This window comes from Heterocephalus glaber, unplaced genomic scaffold (genome assembly GCF_053883595.1).
Source record: "Heterocephalus glaber isolate CG9 unplaced genomic scaffold, H.glaber_assembly_v1.0 deba00000901, whole genome shotgun sequence".
Taxonomy (NCBI): domain Eukaryota; kingdom Metazoa; phylum Chordata; class Mammalia; order Rodentia; family Bathyergidae; genus Heterocephalus; species Heterocephalus glaber.
Window position 1 is genome coordinate 7,114,326 of NW_028258171.1, and position 22,352 is coordinate 7,136,677.

General features: G+C 37.4%; 1 protein-coding gene across 3 annotated transcripts in view; it reads left to right on the forward strand.

Annotated features, from left to right (window-relative positions):
• The window catches only part of Togaram1 (TOG array regulator of axonemal microtubules 1), a 77,564-nt gene extending 63,467 nt beyond the window's left edge, over positions 1-14,097 (forward strand). For 2 of the 3 annotated variants that reach the window (XM_004835615.3, XM_004835616.3), the window contains 7 exons: positions 301-459; positions 3,643-3,769; positions 4,514-4,632; positions 7,075-7,264; positions 9,286-9,505; positions 11,946-12,032; positions 12,972-14,097. In XM_004835615.3, the coding sequence (XP_004835672.2) occupies positions 301-459; positions 3,643-3,769; positions 4,514-4,632; positions 7,075-7,264; positions 9,286-9,505; positions 11,946-12,032; positions 12,972-13,237 (1,168 nt within the window). In that variant the 3' untranslated portion in view covers positions 13,238-14,097. Of the gene's footprint in view, positions 1-300; positions 460-658; positions 3,615-3,642; positions 3,770-4,513; positions 4,633-7,074; positions 7,265-9,285; positions 9,506-11,945; positions 12,033-12,971 lie in introns of those variants that run through there. The other variant, XM_004835619.3, reaches the window with a different exon arrangement.
• Positions 14,098-22,352: the final 8,255 nt, after the last annotated feature.

A 22,352-nucleotide genomic window follows, 5' to 3' on the forward strand; every position in this document is an offset into this window, starting at 1 on the left:
GGGAGCAAATTTCAGTCAAAAAGCCTTAATTCCTATGTGATAAGGATCATATTGCATGCTCAGCATAAAAAGAATCAATATTGTTATTCTAATAATATTACTTACATTCATAAGTCTGAAATTAAATAAATGTTCTTGATTATGAATTTTGTTTTTAACCTCTTGGGAAGGGATAACTGATCCAAATAATTGATTATTTTTGCCTCCCAAGGTGATTGCTTGAGAAGCTGTTTAATCATTAAAGATCTTTGGAAACAGTTCATGTATTGACTTAGTTTAAATGATCATGTTTCCTTATAGCCATTTACACATTGCAGTAAGAAGATGTACAGCCCAGCACTTATCAGATATAGTAGAATTTATGGAACCAGAACGTATTTTAACTGGAATGAAAGATATGGCTGAACGTTTATTACCAGCTGCTGCTAAGTTTGCTCAAGATAGCTCACAAGAAACCAGGTAAATAGCTGCCAATAATATTTGTTAAGTCAGTTAATATAAGGGCGTAGACGCAGGGAACAAAGGTTAAAAGCAAATGAACATTTTTCTAAATGGAGAAGTAGGGTCCCAGGGATTGGTGTTGGGGGATGGTCTCATTTAACCAATATGTAAATAAATGATCTCGAGGGAGCACACAGTGAATTCTCCAAATTTACAGATGACACTACATACTTCTGGGTAGTGAGATGCCAAGTCACAGGGATGAACTTCATGAAAACGACACAAGACTATGAGTGGGCAGAAAAATGGCAGAAGAACTTCATTGTGGGCAAATGTAAGGTAATCCATTTAGAGGAAAATGATATTTTTCCAAGCAATCAGATAAAAATCAAGAAAATAGGAACACACATGAAAAATACAGAAATAATGCATAACATCATCATCCTCTGAAAAATGAAGTATTTGCACATAGAAAACTCCATGAATTTCTGATAGCTGTTTTTAGGGTCTGACGGTTGTCAGACGCCTAGGTGAAATTCCTCCTCTACATCACCGTTTGCCCTTAAGCAAGACACTTAATCTTTGTTAATCCTTGTCTTGTCTGTAAAATTAGGAAGCTTAGGCCAGGTGACCAGGAATCTGTCATACAAAATCTAAACTTTTATAGCAGTAATATATGATGATAATTTAAAAAGGGGAAAAACGATCCTGAGTTTGTAAGTATTAAAGAAGACTAAAATTTTTAACGTTTTCAGACAGATGTCTGTTACTTTAGGTAACTGGAGTTAATCTTGTGGGACTCATTCCACCAAAAGCTAATGCAAAAGGTAAATGTGTTAGTTTTCTACCGCTGTGTAACAAATTACCACAAATATTAGTAGCTTATGGCTACATAAATTATTTACCTACAGTTCTTTAGGTCAGAGTTCTGGCATGGATCAGTTGGGTTCCCTCCATGGGGACCTAGAAGGCTAAAATAAAAGTAAGTGTAACTGCAGTCCTGGTCTCTTGTTTGCTGGCAAATTACTATTGGCCACATTCGGTTCAGTGTGATTATAGGACTAGAGTCCTCGGTTAGTGCCTTAAGATCACCCACGTTCCTTCTAATGTTGCCCTCCTCCATCCTCAAGCCATCCTGATGTCTTTAAGTTTCTCTCAGACCTAGAATCTCTCTGACTTCCCCTTCTACAACCAGCTGCAGAAAACTCTTCTCTTTCCTTGCATGGGGTTCAGTGTTTCATTAGATTAGACTCATCCAAATCATCTCTTTGTCTTAAGTAATATAACTTCATCATCTTCACAGATTCTAGGGATTTGAGTAAAACATTTTGTTTGATTTGGTTTGATTGAGTTGAGACAGGATCTCACTCTATAGTCCAGCCTGGCCTTAAACTCATTATGTAGCATAGGCTGGCCTCAAATTCCTGGCAATTTTCTTGCCTCACCCTCCTAAGTGCTGGGATTATGGGGTGTGCCACCATACCCAGTTTGAGTAAAAAAGGTTAAGAAGGTCTATATACTACATTCATGTTCAAAAAAATTCAGGAAGGGTCAGATCATAGACTACAGTAGTTATCAACAATAAGAGAGGGCTGGGGATGTAGCTCAGTGGCACCTCGCCTGCCTGGCAAGTGCAAGGTCCTGAGTTCGATTCCCAGGTTGGGGAAAGAAAAAAAAAGAGAAAGTCTTAATATTTGTTGTATGTGCATCTTTTTTTTGGTTGGTGGTAGTGGTGCTGAGGATTGAACCCAGCACCTTTCACAACCAGTCAACACTGTGCCATTGAGCTACACCCCAGCCCCTACTAAGCCTGTCTTTAATGGCATAGTAATTCTAACCTGTTTTGTCTTTTGTAGATTCAGGGGGTTTTTTTGTTTTGTTTTGTTTTTTTGGTGCAGGGGATCAAACTCGGGTCCTTGTGCTTGCACAGCAGGCGGCGAAACCACCGAGCTAAATCCCCGGCCCAGGTTTTTAAATTATCAGATAGTTACATTCAGTTTTTGAGTTTTATTATTTTTCATATTTTGTGCCCCTATTGTTGGGATGCTTGTTTGTTTTACCCTTTCACATATTGTTAGATCCTGTGGTATGCCTTAATATTCCAGATTAAAAATTAGAATTCTTCTTGAAAGCATAACTAATTAGGAGCTACTTATCTGAGTAGTCATGGGAAAAGTTAATTTTTTTTTCTCTGCTATCAGCTACCTGTGTGAAATTTAGTTACACTTTAAGGGATCTGGTTAATTCTAACTTTGTTCTATCCTGCTCCCCCAAAAGGTTGTCTTCTCATTCTTCTTAATACCATATGTTCCAGATTATAAGCAAAAATATCACTAATTTATTTTAGGGCCAGACTTCCTTAAAGAATAGCAATTAGTGTTATTGTGAGATACTATATATGGCATCTCTGTCCTAAAATATCTGCAATATGTACTTCCATGATATCTGAATATCTACCATTAGAGTGATATTTTGGCTTAAAATCTTATTGTTAGGGGATTTTTTTTAAATGCACATGACATGAAAATTCTGGTTTGGAGATTTCTATGTCATTTAATAACATCAACCACAATTTATCCAACCTTGTGTCTCTTTTAAGTAATAGAGAATAGGACTTTGAAGAATTGGGACCCAGGTAAGTTTTACTTAGGGAAGAAGAGAGGAGTGGTCAGAAATACAGAACACAAGAAAGGTTGAGTTGGGCCAGAACGTTTAGCCAGCAGGTAAACCACAAGAGATCAGTGGATAAGGAACCCAGAACAAAGAAGACTTCTCCTAATTCACAATTCTGCCAAATGCTGCCAGCCTTGAGTATGGACCCAAGTGTGCCTGAAAAATAGTCAGATCTCTTTATTGTCCATCTGACACATCGCTGAAAGATTTAGGCTACTGGTGATTTTAAAAGGAGGGAAATAGGGGAGCAGGAGAATCTTATACCCTCTAATACCGCTAATGTACACACATTTCAGTGGCTTACTTGAAGTGGGATGGTTATCTTGATATGATTGCTTTTTCTCCTGTTGAAAAAAATTGCATCTAGGGTTGGGGGTTTAGCTTAGCAGCACAGGGCCTGCCTGGCAAGCATGAGGTCCTGAGTTCAATCCCCGGTACCAAAACAGAAAAAAAATTTTGCATCTAAGGGGAAAAATTGAACATAATAATACATGTAAATTCATTTACATATTTCTCAAATATCCATAGGTATTACGGTCGAAAGATGCTTTTCCTCATGATGTGTCATCCTAACTTTGAAAAAATGCTTGAAAAATATGTCCCATCTAAAGATTTGCCATATATTAAGGAATCTGTTAAAAATTTACGGCAAAAGGTATGTAGAATTTTTTTTATATAAACAACTTTAAAACCACATTTATTTTCCCATAAGGCAAAGAATAGAAATAATTACTTCTGGGATTTGCTAATCATTTGAAGTACATCTACATTAGTATTTCAACAACTATGGTACTACGTAGACATACGCAGTATCAGGCTTTGAAAGTAAATATTTATTGCTGTGCTGGGGATAAACCCAGGGCCTCACCATATGCTGGGCAAGTACTCTACCACAAAGTCATACCCTTAGTCCCCAAAACAGTTTTTCAACAATTTGTTTTAAGGAGTCAGAATATAATTTCCTGTTACATATTTATTAGTTTACTACTAACCACAAGACAGTTTATGTGTCCTGTACCGTTTAAAGCATATATATCAGGGCTGGGGATTTAGCTCAGTGGTTTTGCCGCCTGCTGCACAACCACAAGGACCCGAGTTCAATCCCCAGTGCCAAAAAAAAAAAAAAAAGCATGTGTATCAGATTATTAAAATACTTAATATATTATCAAGCCGCCTTGAAAATTACCTCGAGTAAATTATTTTGCTAGTTTTTTTCCTCACACCACTTTTCTAAGTGTATTATAGTAAAACACACATTGCTATTAATCCCCCTAAAAGTACTCCCCCTCACTTTGAACACACGTATCCCATCATTGTTGGCAATTTCTCTTTCACTGGTTTATTTTTTTTTTTCATTTAAGCATTGACTGTATTTTTCGATTATCCCTTATACTTACAGGGTTTGGGAGAGATGCCATTAGATCCTCCTTCAGCAAAAGGAAGGCGATCTCATACTGGCAGTGTTGGAAGTACAAGATCACCATCTGTTTCTAGAGATGCCGTCAGTTCAGCTGAGAAGTAAGCTCATTTGATAGTTCACTGCACTAGAGAGTAACTCCTTAGTTACAGACGTCTCCTCTGGATGCTTTCATGAACCAGTCCAGGATATTTGTCAAAATTAGATGAGGTTAATGGGCCAGGGATATGGCTCAGTGGCACCTTGCTTGCCTGGCAAGAGCATGGTCCTGAGTTTGGTCTCCAGTACTGGGGGAAAAAAAGAAAAGAAAAAAAAATTAGATGAGGTTTATTTCTTCAGGACCTAAAAAGTGTCCATAATGCCAACAAGCAGAAAAAACTACTCTTAAACATTTTATAAGTACTTTTATATGTGTAATTTTGTAACATTTAACCTGTTTAGGGGCCGGGGATTTAGCTCAGTGGTTCCAACACCTGCCTTGCTACCACAAGATTCCGAGTTCGATCCCCAGTACCAAAAAAAATAATAATAAATAAATAAATAAACAAACTGTACAAAATTATATGTATGCTTTGGTATTCAAAGTGTAGCCCACAGAATAGCCACATTGAAGCTTAGTAGAAATGCAAAATCTTGTACTTCCTCCAGACCTACTGAATCAAAATCTACCATTTTTTTCCACATTGAGACATAATTGTACAAGATCCTGAATCAGACATTTTGGTCCAAAACTTTTTTTGTGCCCATCAAAAAATGCTTCTTTGACTTTGAAAGCATACTGTGTGCTGGCCTTTTTCTAAATACTCAGCAGGTCAGTTATTCATCTCACAGATGTATCTCCATTTGGTTTTATCTGATGTTTTCTCACAGATTCAGGCTAGAATTCCACAGAAGTGATACCATACCCTTTTCAGTGCATGATACATGATACATTTTGTTGTGTATTTTTAGTTTTTTGTAAGTTAGAACTTTGATGTTGCACAGGCTGGCCCCAAACTCCTCAGCCCAAATGGTCCTCCTACATATCTTTTTGTTAATGATTTTGATTTTAGTTTTGTTTCATTGAACATAATTTTGGTAATTTCAGGGTTGTTCTTTGTTTTTTGGCTTGTTTTTGTTTTTTCTGATGCTGAGGATTGAACATAATACATGCCTAGCACATAATACGTGAGCACTGTACCACTGAGCTATACCCTCAGCCCTATTTCAGGGTTTTTTTAAGGTGTCCAGTCTTGTTTTATGATCCAGCATGTGTTCTTTCTTAGGGACTACTTTATATCTGCTTTTTTTTCAATTTTGTGAGACAGGGTCTCACTGTGTAGTTCAGCCTGGCCTTGATCTCGCTATGCAGCCCTGGCTGGCCTCAAATTCACAGCAATCATCCTGCCTCAGCCTCCTGAGTACTGGAATTACAGTCGTACGCCACCATGCCCAGCTCTTTTATATGTGCTGTAAAAGATGTGTATTCTTCTCTGGTTCATTGTAGCTTTCTATAAAATATCAAGATAAATTATGTTATTCAAGTCTCTTCTATCTATAGCCTCACTGATTTTCTTTTTTTTCTGTCAGTTGATGAAGTTGCAGTACTGACATCCCCAACTCTATTTGTGAATATGTCTAGTTATACTTCCTGGTTTATCATTTTTATTTCATACAATTTGATGGAATGTGTTTAGGTTCAGATACATATAGGATGGTTGTGACTTTCTGAGGAATTCATCTTTTTGTCCTTATGAAGTGTCTCTACCTCTGGTAATATTCCTTGTCCTGAAGTCTACTTTGTCTAATATTAATAATTTCTTTACATGTTGTATCTTTTTTTTTAATTACAGTGTTTTGGAGATGTAATTCACACACTGTATAATAATTCAGCTGTTTAAAGGATGCAATTCATCTCTTTTTGATTTTGTTTTTGTTGTTGATGTTTTGTGGCACTGGGGATTGAACCCAGGGCTTTGGGCATGCTAGGCAAACACTCTTATCACTGAGCTACACAACCAGCCCTCAGTGTTTTTAATATACTCAACAAGTTGTACAACCATTCTCACAATCAATTTTAGAATATTTTCATCACTTCCCCAAAAAACTCATATTTAGCAGCTATTCCTCATTTTCATGCGGTCTTGAACCAAAACAGCCATCTTTGAGGATGGCTTCTTGAATTGTTTTTCTGTTTTACTCTTTTCATTTATTTATCTTTTTGTTCGCCATTGTTTGACAGCTTGTATTTGGTTTCCTCTATACTGGAATTCATGCACCTTTCTCCCTGCTGATTCTGATTGTTAACCTCCTACTGCATTAAGCCTTGATCATGAGTAAAACTATATACTGGCACCTATGCCTACACCCAGCAAATCACCAAACCTGTGATAGAACACGAAGACCTACAAAACAGATTTTATGACTGTGGGTTAGATAATTTTGTGTATTTTTGAAAAATGAATTTATAATGAATTTTTATTACGTTTGTGGTTTTATAGAAAATAAAAGTGAAAAAAAAAGAAAAGAAAAGTGAAATTAAATTTACCTTTCTTTCACTTTAGAGAGGTAACTGAAGTTCGTGAGGTCACCAGAAAATCAGTTCCTCGTAATTCCTTAGAAAGTGTGGAGTACATTAAAGTCATAACAGGTTTATTAAATGCAAAAGATTTTCGTGATCGTATTAATGGGATTAAGCAACTTTTATCAGATGCTGAAAATAATCAAGAACTTATTATTGGAAACATTGTAAAGGTAAGAACCTATCAAAAATAATTTTCAGGGCCGAGGATGTAGTTCAGTGGTGCCATGCTTTCCTGGCAAGCACAAGGTCCTGAGTTCGATTCCCAGCGTTGGAAAAAATAATAATAATGATAATTTTCATGGGCCAGGTGTGGTGGTGCATGCCTGTAATCCTAGCACTCGGAAGGCTGAGGCAGGAGGATTGCTGCAAGTTCAAGGCCGGCCTGAACTACATAGCAAAACCCTGTCTCAAAAATAACAATAATAATAATTTTCATTTGAGATCTGTGGCTAATAAAAAAGTTAATAGTGGGCGAGGGATTTAGCTCAGTGGTTTCACCACCTGCTGTGCAATCGCAAAGACCTGAGTTCGATCCCCGGTACCAAAAAAAAAAAGTAATTAGTAAAAGAAGTTGTCTTAAATTTTATACATATTACTTTAAACTTTTTAAATAAATTTGTTGAAAAGAATGGATTGCCCATGTTTCACTGTTCTAAGAGCATGCTGGGAAAAAAAAAACATGCTGGAACAACTCAGATTAAATAGAATAAGCAAATAAGGAAATAGTCAAGTGCTTATGTGAACCCTCCTACACGATGATGAGTTCCTTGGAAGCACTATACTTATTTTCAGAGCTCTCAGAACTGGCATTAGGTACATGTTTGTGAAGTGGGCCAATAGATACTTTTTAAAAATAGATTGAAGAAATTTGATACTGCTTTAGAGTAGATATTAAATCTTTTCATATGTAGATTAGAAATTTCTGTGAAACTATATATGTACCTAACATTAAGACAAGTGAGTAAAAGAAATTGAAATATTAATGTTTGTTATGAAAGATAGATTATTTATGCTTATCAAAATTTAGTTTAGTTAGTTCTTAGTAATTAATTAACTAAATACCATTTTTAATTGGCATAATATGCATTGAACTTGGTAGGCTATATTGTAGCTACCTTTTAATTCTAGTGAGTCAGAAAGTTACATTTTCTGATATTTCTTTAGTAAAAGTATATCTCTTGGTTTGAGTATTCTGAACATAAAAAATTATAAATAAATAAATTATCAGGACTTATTAATGGCCTCAGCCTCATAAAGTACTCTTTGTTCACCTCACATGCTTAAAGAGTTATTTAGCATTCACATTATTATGTCTTGCATTTATGAAAGTTAAGAGTTCAGAAGAGCAAGGAGTAATTATTACGTGATCAGATTAAGAAATAATAATAAAAGTTTTACTCTAAGGGACTAGAGATATAGCTCAGTGGTAGGCCCTTTGCCTAGCATGTATGAGGCCCTGTTTCAGTCCTTAGCACTGCCAAAAAAGTGAAATTGCATCTAAAAATCTCTTAACAAATCTAAGTTGAAACTAGGTTAGACCTCAGAATAGAGATCGAAATTGGAGTTCTTAGAGTTGGCTTAGAAAACCTGCACCTCCCAGGAAATAGCTTGTATATTACATTTACAGTGTCAGTCATTTATCTACTAACTCACATTTGTAACCTTAATTTATTAGGATGTTTTGGGGGGTAATGAATCCCTGTCTTTTTGCTATAAAATTGTACAAAACAGAAACAAAGTCTCTATCTATAAATAGGGAGGGGTGGAGGGGTTGAAGGGAGGACAGGGGACTGGGGAAAAAAAATAAGAACCAAGATATATCTTGTAAAGGTACAGATTCCCAATGATGAATGTCATCATATTGTATACCTAAAATCTACCAAAAAACTTAATTTAAAAAAAAAATTGTAGGGCCGGGGATTTAGCTCAGTGGTTCCGCTGCCTGCCTTGCAAGCGGAAGGTTCCGAGTTCGATCCCCAGTACCAAAAAATCAATAAAATTGTACAACCCTTGAATTTAGCATCCAAATTTTTATAAAGTTCCAAATGACTAATTTCAAGTTAAATAGAATGTGGGGTGTGTGAGTTTAAACAGAGTAAAACAGGAGAAATACCATGAAATGCCAAGAAACTTTAAATATAGTAGCTTTAAACATTATTTTACTTTAAATATATTACCAATTTATTTTCAGATCTTTGATGCTTTTAAATCTCGACTTCATGATTCCAACAGTAAAGTAAATCTGGTGGCTCTAGAATCAATGCACAAAATGATTCCTTTACTTAGAGACAACTTGTCTCCTATAATCAACATGCTGATTCCAGCAATAGTGGATAACAATCTGAATTCCAAGAATCCAGGCATCTATGCTGCAGCTACAAATGTTATTCAGGCACTGAGCCAGCATGTAGGTAAGAAATCCTCCTTTGGTATTCAAATTATTTTGACTTTATACTTTCTGGTCCTATATATGTTTTATAATGCTAAAATCCTAGTTACTTAATTTTTTCCTAGTTACTTTAATTTTTTCATTTAATAGTGTCATTTTTTTCATTTTTGAATAGTGAAAGTGATACATCTCTATTTGTACTTTTTTGTCACTGCAATGAAATACCTGAGGCTGGGTAACTTATAAAGAAAAGAAGTTGGGCTGGGGTGTTGCACAGTGGTACAACACTTGTCTAGCATGTTCAAGCCCCTGGGTCCAGCCCAAGGCATCCTTCCACCCCTAAAAGCGGTTCACTTACCTGAGAGTTTTAGAGGCTGATGATCCAGATAGTGTGGTGCTGGCTCTGGTGAGGATTTCCCCGGGTGTGTCATGTGACACATAGCATCATGGCAAGATTCCATGAGAGAGAGATCCAGGAAGCCCAGTACAGGCCTCCCACTGGGCCCCACTTTTTAAAGGTCCCACCACCTCCTAACATCACACTGGGGATCAATTTTGAACACTTGTATCACTGGGGGACACCGTCAGACCATATCCACATCATAGCATTCCCATACCATGGAATATTGCTTACCAATAAAAAGGAACAAACTATGGATATATGCAAATCATTGCATGAATCTGAGAGGCTTTAAATCAGTGAAAAAAAAAAAGTAATCTGAAAAGATCATATCCTATAGGATTCCATTTTTACAACATTCTCAAAAATACAGTGGGCCCTTGATTTATGAACTCTATCAGTTCCCGTGGGCTGGTTGTAACTCAAGTTGTTTGTAACTCAGTACAGCTGAGATCTGGATGTTTACCTGAGTACATGCTATAGATAACAAGAGGCAAATGAATCGTCCATTAACCTAATCAACCCAAGTTGTTTGTATGTCAGGCTGGTCATAACTTGAGGGTCCACTATAACAGAATTACCAAGATAGTAAAGAGATTATTGGTTGTCAGAGTTTCAGGCTGGTAGGAAGGTGAGGATGGACATTTTTATGATTTGGATCTTAAATGTCCCCCTAAAGACTTGGGTGTTGAAGACTTAACCCCCCCACACCCATGGCACTGTTGGGAGGGGATGGTACCTTTAGAAGGAAGGATCTAGCAGAAGGAAGTTAGGTCACTGGGGGCATGTCTTTGAAGAGACTGTTAGGACCCTGTCCCCTCCTGTCTCTCTTTGCTTCCTGGCTGTCATGAGGTGAGCAGTTTCCTCTATCACACACTCCTCCAAGATGTACTGCGCTGTCATAGGCCCAGAGCAATAGGACCAAGCAACCATGGACTGACACTTGTGAAACAGTGAGCTAAAATAAACCTTTCCTTCTTTTAAGTTGACTCTCTAAGGAGTTTTGTCACAGTAACAGAAAGCTGACCAGCACAGATAGCACTATGAAGAGGTAGTATTAGGGAGATCTTTATGGTGAGGCAGTAGTTATATATCTTCATTGCAGTGATAGTTGCACATATCTATGTATGTGATAAAATGAGGTAGAACTGTATATCCATACCCTTTGTTTTGATATTGTACTGTAGTTTTGTAAGACATAACCTTTGGGTGAAAGGTACATGGGACCCCTTTACTATCTGTACAACTTCCTGTGAATATATAATTATTTCAAAAGGAAAAGTTTAAAAAACAATAAGTAAAGATAAGCCAGACGCGGTAGCATACACCTTTAATACCAACACTGAGGGAGGCCATAGTAAGAGGATCACAAGTTCAAGTCCCACCTGGGCAACTTAGCAAGACCCTGTCTCAAAAAATAATAAGAGCTAGGGCTGGGGATTTAGCTCAGTGGTTCTGCCACCTGCCTCGCAAGCGCAAGGTCCTGAGTTCGATCACGGGTACCAAAAAAAATTTAAAAATAAAAATAAAAAAATTAAAAGGGCTAGGGATGTTCCTCAGTGGAAAGGCCCTGGGTCCAATCCCCAGTGCTGGGAGAAAAAGCAAAAACCAATAAAGGTATAAACCACTCCCATGAAAGCAATTTTTTTCTTTTTTCTTTCTTTCTTTATTTTGGAACCGGGGATCGAACTCGGGTTCTTGTGCTTGCGAGGTAGGCACCAGAACCACTGAGCTAAATCCCCGGCCCGTTTTTTCTGTTTTTTAATAAACTCATGGTATCACTTGGAATAACATACCTATAAAACATAAGGCAGTTCTTTTTCAGATCACATGATAGTTCCTTGAATGCTATGTGAGATAGCTATTTCATGCATATCCTTTGTTTTGATATGTAAGATATAACCTTATTTGCTGTAAGCATATTACTTTTAAGATTGTAAAGAATTGTAAATAGTGATTAACTATACATTTTAAAAAGTTAACACTTTTGCATTCTAGAAGTTATTTTTTCCTTTCAATGCCATGGTCATTACTTTTAAATATGTGTCTGTGTTTTGTCTAGACAATTACTTGCTTCTACAGCCATTTTGCACCAAAGCTCAATTTTTAAATGGAAAAGCAAAACAAGATATGACAGAAAAGCTTGCTGGTAAATACTTTTAAATTATAATTTCTAAAGAAATATCTTTATTAACTAAGGAAAAACTAATGGGCATGTTAACTTAATTTCAGGAGAGTTCTCAATTCAGTAGCATTACTTACAAAGCATAAATAGATTACATAATGATCCACAGGAAGACTTTTTAAAACTTTTATACCAAACCAGGCATGGTTGTGCATGGTTTTATAATTCCAGCACTCTGAGAGGCTGAGGCTAGAAGATGACACATTCCAGCATAGCCTGGGTAATTTAGCAATACTTTGTCTCAAAACAAAATAATAAAAGAGGGTACATTTGTAACTCTGTGTAAAGATTCTGGGTGCAGTTTCCAGTACTGAAAAGGAGGAAAAAAGACTTTTACTCCAATAATGTCCTTCAAAGGAATTCTAGAGTGTGGGGGTGTGATTCAGTAGCAGAGCGCTTGCCTAACACACACAAGGCCATGGCTTTGATACACATCATTGCAAAAAAATAAAAAGCTCTCCTGGGCCAGGGATTTAGCTCAGTGGTTCCGGTGCCTGCCTCGCAAGCGCAAGTTCCCGAGTTTGATCCCCAGTACCAAAAAAAAAAAAAGCTCTCCTGTTTAATCTTCCTGTTGGAGAAATAATATATGAAGACATAAAATCAAACATTCATGGTCATAGGAAAATGCTATTCTGAATTTTTTTGATAAGTACATTTGGAAAACATTGAGATTAATTTTGAGTTCAATGTCTCTCTCTACTACTTTTGCCTGAACTAATTATCATATATAGAATTCCAATACTTGGTGATCTCTGTCTTTTGGGGGAAGTTTCTTTTAAGAAGCCTAACTTTCTAGAACAACTGGCAAAGGGAAGAAGCTTGATAGTTTTAGATGCTCTTAAATTGTCGGGCCTTGAATTTTTTTTCAAAGAAACCTTCACTCTTTGCTGTATTTTGTTTCAGATATCGTTATGGAACTATATCAGAGGAAGCCTCATGCTACAGAACAGAAAGTGCTGGTTGTTTTATGGCACCTCCTAGGGAACATGACACACAGTGGCTCTCTGCCTGGAGCTGGGGGAAATATCCGCACGGCCACAGCTAAACTATCAAAAGCACTTTTTGCACAGATGGGTCAGAATCTGTTAAATCAGGCTGCAACTCAACCACCACATATCAAAAAGAACTTAGAGGAATTGCTTGATATGACAGTTTTAAATGAGTTATGAATCCATTATGAAATATGGTATGATGAACGAGACAGTTTACATGATGACAAATGAAAGTTTTTTAAAGCTACATTTTGAGTGCCTGCACTTCACATCTAGGAAATTAAGTCAGTGGCTATTTTATTTGCAGCCTACGAGTACACATTTGTCCTTTATCAACCCTAGCACTACACCCACACATGTAACCCAATATTTGTGAAATCTAAAGCACGTGGACTGAATCCTACTTTAATATTTTTGAGAAAAGTCCTGCTCTTTTTCACTATTCCATAGAAACTACAGCTTGTTGTCCTTTATGTACAATTAGATTTGTAATTAAAAATATAGTTTTTATTATGTAATCATGTTTTGCTATGTCTCATTACTCAGCCTTGTTTTGTGAAGTGGAAGACAAGTCACTGAACTATGTTATCACAAATTAAATTTTGTGTGCTATTTGTGAAAAACATGTATTTCTGAATCAGTCTGCTAATATGATAATGCAGTATTAGCTTGGTATTGCTGCTCTGTTAATGTGATACATTTGCTTACCTTTTGGGTTTAATTGTCTGCATAATTGTGAAATTTAACAAGAGATAATAAAGCATGATGACCAAAGTTTTAGAAAACAGTAAACATTTAAATTCACGTTTAAAAAAACGTGTTGAATGTAACTTCCCTATTTTTGTGTGCAAACACTAAATTTTATTTCTGTATGTCCTGACATTTATAAAGGTGTTATTTTGCTGCCCAGTTGTGTAATTCTCAAAACTAGTGCCAGGTCTTCTATAGTTTTTCTCAGAATTCTTGAGCTTACAAGTACTGTATGCATCTTTAAAAATGAAAAGGAATGTTATAAAATAAAAGGATTTATTTCTGTAGATGTGTGACAGGCGTCCTGTTTTTCCAATTTCCATATATGTTAAAATGGGAAAATATACTGTAATATTGACCTATCACTTTCCATTGATTTACTGGATATAATCATGACCAATCATTATAAATAGTAGACCTGGTTTATCATTCCAGTCTTACAGGAAATGAGCTCTGTGACCTTGGACAAGTCATTTTCACTCCTTGTGTTACATATTTTACATTACAATCTATTTGGTTCCTTTTGAGGGGACTGGGATAGTGCTGGAGAAAGAACTCAGGGCCTTGTAGATGCTAAGCACATACTCTTACCTTTGAGCTACACCATCATCCCCTATTTGGCTCCTTTTAGAATTTTGATTGTTTTTTGGTTTTTTTTGGGTACCGGGGATCGAACTCAGGTCCTTGCGCTTGCACAGCAGGTGGTGAAACTACTGAGCTAAATCCCCGGCCCAGAATTTTGATTTTTTTTTTTTTTTTAAATTATCCACAACTTCTGAGAGGAAAAAAAAAATGTAAGGTTTGCTGCCACGTATCTGAAGCTAAGCTGAAAAGAAACACCCAACTACCTTCTTTTCTGTCTTACATACTATTTTTAGTTACATACTTTTAAAATGCCTTATATGCCAAGTGTGGTGGCACATAATCCCAACACTAGAGAGCCTAAGGCAGGAGGATCATCATGAGTTCAAGGCCAGCCTGAACTACATAGTAAGACCCTGTCTCAAAAGCACCAGGCAGAGGGCTGGGGATTTAGCTCAGTGGCACCACACCTGCCTCATAAGTGCAAGGTCTTGAGTTTGATCCTCACTACTGGGGAAAAAAAAATACCAGGCAGGCATGGTGGCGCATGCAATCCTAGCACTTGGGAGACTGAGGCAGGAGGATTGCTGTAAGTTTGAGGCCAGCCTGGGCAACCTAGTAAGTTCAAAGCCAGCCTGAATTAGAATGAGACCTCATCTCGAAAAACCTAAAAACAAAACAAACAAAAATAAATAAAATGCCTTGTATTCTAAGTGTACTTTATCCTGTAGTTTAAATAGGACCAACTATAGTCCTGTGGTTTAGATCTCCAGTTGGCAAGCTTTTCTGTGTAGGGCCGGAAACTAAATACTTTAAGTGTTGTCAGCCACAGAGAGATGACGTCACATTCAGAGGTTTGTTCCCTTTCAAAACAAGCCAAGCATGGTGGAGCATGCCTACCACCCTAGCTACTTAGGAGGCTGAGGCAGGAAGATTGCAAGTTTGAGGCTAGCCTGAGCAGCTTAGAGCCTGTCCCAAATAATACGTTTTTTAAAAGGTATAAAATGTGGGCCAAGGCGCACACCTAGACCCCGACCCTCTCTGCTCCCAGACCTGACAATTGTCACAGCCCCCCAGCCTCATACAGACAGAAGACCCTGTGATTAAATGAGAAATGCCCCACTGGAGACATTGAAGCAGAGGGTGAACAACTGCTTTTCCAGAACTCAAAGGAAACTCATGCATTAGAAAAAGTGGCTGATAGATAAACCAGATTAATATGACTGCACAAATACAAGAATCTGGTCAGATAAAATATGTTAGGGGATTCCTTGAAACCTACAGTAAATTTATTGAAACTTGCTCTTTGGACTGTGTTAAAGACTTCATGACAAAAGAAGTTAAACGTTCAGAACGTTGCTTATAGAAATATTTTTTAAATGACAGAATATTCATGAGATTTCAGGAATATATTCAGCAGAATGAGGCCTGATAGCCAAAGCAGGACTTCCTGGCCAGCCACGATAGAGAAGTCCCGATGGATGGACTCAGTGGAGGACTACTAATAGCTGTTGCCCCGGGAAAAGAGGATTCATCTGATGGAATCACTGGAAAGCAGTAGGCATCATATTAAACCATCTGTCATGACTGTTTGACACATGGAAACCACTGAAAAAACAAAGTTGCTGCTCACTAAGAATAATCAAAACAGGTCTTATGTTCAATGAAAATGATAAGATGCAACATCTGTTGAGGTCATAAGATCAGCAGTTTGGTCACTTTGTTAGAAAAAAACTGTTTCAATTTTGACTCAATTTTAAAGCAAAATTTGTATTCAAACATGAGAGAAAGAAATGATTACTGAAAGTAAAATAAATGAAAATATTACTGAAAAAAATGTAAAAACAACCAAAAAGTCTTAGTTCAGGCCACACAAAAACAGGCATCTGGGATTGTTTCCCAACATCGGGTGTAGATGCTTTTTTAATCTCAGTTATAACCATGAAATCATGAAATTTTGGTTCAACTCTGTTTTGATATGCATCACTGGAACAATAAGAACAAATTCCAGCTTTTACTAATTATGACCACTGCTTTTTTTCCTTCAGAAGTTGTACTTGGGCCAGCTAAATTTGACATTGATTGATTGCTGGGAAAATTTAAGATTTCAAAGGCAAAGCCATTATACATAAGCTTAATTATCCCTTATTTGGAATAGAGGTAGGTTTAATTTTGCTTTGAAAAAAAGTAAATATAATCACTTCTCACTGGAAATTTTTTTTTCACATAACCTCTGTGCTACCTTTTATTATAAAGAAAATAGTGATTAATATAGCAGAATCCTAAGCTTAAAGTTTTTTTTATATCTTGATAATTCTTTGACATTGAGCACTAAGAGGTCTATTACTCTTTTCTGGGCAAAGCCACAAGATAAGCAGAAATTTAAAGGCATTAAAGTAAGCTGCAGTTTTCACAAAGTAGTCCTTTTTTAAAAGTGGTTAATGATACCTGCTTGGAATTTATTCTGGAGATAGGAAACAGTGTTTTCAAGGGTGGAGGTGATGTATTATAAAATATCAGAACTTTAGATGAGCTCAATGGTAGAGCACCCTTAACCTAGCATGTGTGATGCATTGAGTTCAATCCCCAGAACCACGGATCAGGGAGAATAAGGGTAATTTGATGGAGCAGGGAAAGAGTGAAACCAAAAAAGTCAGTTTGTCAGCACTGGTCCAGAGCCTGGCTGTATGTAGCAAATGGATTCATCAAATGTGCCAGCCTGATAGATGGATAGTGTCTAACCACATAATGTGTTGGAAAGATTGTTATGTGAAGTTTGAAGGCAGACTCTACACAGAGGTTTAAACTACTAGAAGCAGTAAGAATTGAAAGTTTCAGGCCGAGGATTTAGCTTAGTGGTGCTGTGCCTGCCTGGCAAGCGTAAGGTCCTGAGTTTGATTCCTAGTACAAAAAAAAAAAAGAATTGAAAGCTTGGATCTGAGAAGTAGTCTGATGGCAAAACTGACTGAACTGACAAGACACTTAGATGTGAAGGATAAAGGATCAAAATGTTATTAAAGTTTCTAACACTAGTGACTGCTTGGTGATGGTGCAATTAAAATGGAGAACACTAGAGAAGTAGGTTGTGGGAAAAAGATGAATATAATGAATTTAAGATATTGTAAAGGGATTCTGAAGACAGTTCAAATTGCAGATTTATGTTTATTAACTATGACCAAGATTATAATTGTTTTTAAAAATGCAACTGGTGTGAACAAAAAGGAATTTTTATTGTATGTATCTATGGTGTACAATGTGATGCTTTTTTATATGTAAATGTGGGATGATTAAATCAAGCTAATTAACATCCATACTTCACATTTCTTTTTTGTGGTAAGAACATTTAAAATTTGCTTTAGTATTTGCAAATATACATTATTATCAACTATAATCACAATGCTATACAATAGATTTACAGAACTTATTCCTCCTAAATGAAACTCCATATCGTTTGATACACTCCCCCACTGGCTCCTGCTAACCACCACTTCTTTGAAGTCAACATTTTTAGATACCACATATAGGTGAGATCATGCACTATTTCAATATTTGTCAGTAGGTTGTCTATGTCATTTGTGCTATCTCTTGCTTTTTCGTTAACTTCAGTAAATCTTACTCTTTTTTGCATCATCTAGCAGGTGTTGGATTGATTTTTCATGGTTCCTTGCTATTTTTAAGAAATATTTCTTTTCCTGATGGCTAACTGCAATCTTGGCTTCTAGATCTGATATTCTGTCCTCACATTGACTCATTCTGCTGCCTATACTTTCAGTGGAATTTTTAATCTCCTGGATATCTGTTTGAATCTGTTTCATGGATCCCATTTCTTTCCTATGTTGGGCATTCATGGTTTCCATCATTTTCCTAAATGCCTCTATCTTTTTTTTTTAAATCTGTATCTGCTCTAGAGTCACTAGCCATGACTTTCTTTATGGTCACCAACTCTGTAGTTATCTGAGAAATTATTTCTGATTTGATTTTTTTTCTAGACCCTCATTCATCTACTTTGTTACTTTTTCTTTTTCTTTTCTTTTTTTTTTTTTTTTTTTTTTTTTGCAGTACTGGGGATCAAACTCAGGACCTTGCACCATGCAAGGCAGGCATGGTGGTGCTGCTGAGCTAAATCCCTAGCCTTGCTTTGTTACTTCTGATGTTAGCATTTCAGAGTCCAGGTAGGTGGGTTTTGAAATGTTTCACCTCATTTCTCCCTGGGTTTGCCTTTGGTGAGCTGGATGTCTGGGGTTGCATCATGCTTAAATGTCTTCTCATTTCCTTTTTTCTTTTTTTAGTTTATTTCCTGGGTTGATGCTTATAAATTGCTTATGGCAAGCAGCATTATTGGTAGTATTTAGAACCCACAGGAATTGACTACTTCTAAGAGATGTCTTCCAGGTATAACTGGCTTTGGGGTTTTGAGTCTGTTGCAAGATCCTACCTCTTCAAATTTATGGCTGATGAGAAGCTGCTGCCTATTTGGCCTAGCCTCTGGTTCTTTGGAACTGGCCTATAGTATTGTTTATGACTCTTAGGCAGTCTCAGTCCTGGTATACCAGGAAGAACAACTGATATATCACCTTGGCTAAAGAAGTACAGTCACCAATAGCAATAGCATCAAATACAGCCTCAAAAATGACAAATTGTGGTAACTATTAATTTGCCATGTTTAACCATAGGAACTAGATTTGTGGTTAGTTTTATAACAAAATCTAAAACAAACCAGAAATTTGTACATTGTAAATATGCCCGCTGCCTGGCAATTTTACCCTCAGAGAAGAAAATTTAAAGGAGCTAGGGGGAAGAATAGAGAAATAGAAGAAGAGGAAAAGATTAGAAGCAGTGCTGGAGGACAAAGGAAGATTATACAAACTTTGGGAAACTGGTGAAGAAGACAGGAGGGAAGAGAAAAGGAAGAAATAAAACAATAGAAAAACAACAATAAAAAACTAGAAATAATGTTCAGACTTATATTAAAAATAAGAACAATCAAGAACAAAGAAAACAAAATAAAAAGGATAAAAAAGAAAATTTTAAAAATTGTCTACTTCAAGGCACATCTTTGCTGTCACTGTAGACAAAGTGGGCACACAGAGCCCAGATCTGTGTTGATTAGTCCCAACAATCCAGCTGTAGATTTATGGCAGGGTAGTGGACAATCCCAGCAGGCCTGCACCTTTATAGTTCTGAAGCTCAGGCTGGTTTCTTGCTGTGAGGCTGGAACCCCATTTGTTCAGTCTGCAACACTCTTTGTACCTCCTGTTGGCTTGAACTTGGCTTTCTGCATGCTTGAACTTGGCTCCTTGACCTCCTCCTAACTTGAATTTGGTTCCACCTCACCTTGATGGAGGCAGCCAGCTGCTGCTCTGAGTTCTGGGCACAGTTGTTCCTTCTTCAAGATGGCTATTGGCCAATTGCCCTCTCCTGGGGGATGTCTGAACCTGAATAACTGGCCACTGCAGTCTGCTGCCTCCATTGCTCTGTTCCACTGAGGGGTTGCAAGTAATTACTGTGCCTCCAGGTTCAAGCCGCCCTTTCCATGAAGTAAGCCAGGGCTCAGGGAGAAACCACAACTTACCACTTCCTTCTTCATTGAAGTCTCTCTTCTCACTCTCCCCTAGGGCTTCGATTCTCACTTCAGATCCTTGCTGGGTCCCAGGGACCTACTTCCCTCCTTCTCTTTTTCACATTGGTCTACTGCAGTGTCTGGACACTAAATCTCAGAGAGGCTGTTTTTCTGCTGTTCACCACTCTGCCATTTTTTGCACAAATTTTATTCCTTTTTTTCACAGTAGTACTGGGGATTGAATGCATGGCCTTCACATTCAGCTACATCCCTAAACATTTTTTAATTTTTTACTTTAGGACAGAGTATCAGCAAGTCACTAAATTGCCCAGGTTGGATTCAAACTTGGTGATTCTCCTGCCTCAGCTTCCCAGAGTGCTGGAAAATAGGTGTGTGTCACCCTGTCCAGCTTTTAATAATTTTTAATACATGTCCCAATGTAATATTTGTCCTGAGATAAAAGTTAAAATGCCATGCACTATTTACTTAAACATTTTTCATTGTTTAAGTGAAATTTATATTTAAATAGGTATCCTTTATTTCTGTTTGCTAAATTAGACAGTCATTCCTTGTTTTGTTTTGTTTTTTTTCAGTACTGGGCATCGAACTCAGGACCTTGTGCTTGCAAGGCTGGCTCACTGCCACTGAGCTAAATCCCTGGCCCCTAACTTGGACAATCATAAAATGAAATAATTATAGGCCACCCAAACCTTTTCGTCACCATAGCTAGACCTTCAGTTTCTCCCCAAGCTATAGCAAGTTGTTTTTTTCTGCTCAATTAAGCATGCCTTTGCTATCAAACATTAAAAATTTCCATTGAAATTTTGCTATTGAGGCTTTCTTTGCCACCTTGAGCTAAGTCATAAAAGCCAAGCAGCAGAGAAAGCTTTCACTGGTTCTTTTGCTTGTGATCCCCTTTACAGCTGACAGTTTTTAGGGTATCTAGTGAGTGGGAGTGACACAATCAGAAGAGGTGTATGTTGCTCTGAAATCCAAAGAAGCCCACCAAGCATGGTGCTTCTTTCTAAACTGCAGGGAGTAAAGGGTGGAACAACTTGTAATTCACTTCAGGGAAGATATTCTGACATACCCAGACTAGTATCCACTTTCTTCTAATTCACTAAAGGACAGTTTGAGATACACTTTCTACCTCTCACCCTCTAGCATACATGTATCTTATAAAAAGATTCTAAACTACTTCAAGTACCTACAACTTTCTACTCCTAAGATCCAAACAAGCCAGGTGTGGTGGTGCATGACTGTAATCCTAGCACTCAGGCGGCTCAGGCAGGATTAGTGCCCCAAGTTTGAGCCCAGCCTGGGCTACATAATGAGTTCAAGGCAGCCTGGACTATATTGCAAGACCCTGCCTCAAAAAATCAAATTCAGGGCCTTGTGCTTGCCAGGTAGGTGTGGCGCTGCCAAGCTACATTCTCAGCTCTTGACTGGCTCATGAACGTGGCTTTTATTAGCATACATTTCCTGTATGAAGTTTGAAGGCTATGCAAAATAAAAGCAATTATTCAGTATTTAAAATTGCCCCAGAAGTTTATCTTTCACTTATTATTATTCCTTCCCCATCTCCCCAGAACAGTAATACTGTACAGCCTTGAAGCTACTCAAATAAAAAAACATTCTTGGTTGGAAAATGGTTGTTTCTTTCCCATGATGAGGTTGTAATGTGAAGTACCGAGTGTCTTCCTTAAATTAATGAAGACTTCCAGCTATCCAAATCTTCTTGTGAAAAACTTGTGAAGTATAGTTTGAAATGTAAGCTGCGCATGAGGGTGCACTCCTGCAATTCCAGCATTCGGGAGGCTGAGGCAGGAGGATCACTTTGAGTTCAAGGACAGCCTAAACTACATTATATAAGCAAGATATATCATGTACAGGTACAAATTCCCTACTCTACCAATAGGGAACTGTGTACACTTTGTGCCAGATATTTTGTTAATTTCCTTGAGTTTCAGACTTGGCTTTTTTTTGAGACAGGATAACATTATGTAGTTCAGGCTGGCCTTGAACTCACTATGTAACCGAGGCTGGCTTTGCACTTGCAGCAATCTTCTTGCCTCAGCCTCCCAAGTACTGGGAGTACAGGCATGCACCACATGCATGGCCATGACTCTACATTTATAAATAATAGAAGTGGGAGGGTTGACTTTATGTTCTATTCTAGAAATTTTTTTCTGTTTATTTTTTTTTTGAGACAGAGTCTTGCTATGTAGTTCAGGTTGGCCTTGAATTCACTATATAGCCCAGGCTGGCTTCAAACTCTTGGCATCCTCTTGCCTTAGCCTACTGACTGGGATTATAGACTACAGCTGTGCACCACCACGCTGGGCTCTAGAAATTTCGATTTGGTTCATATGAGAAAATGATTTTGCCCACTGGAAAAAA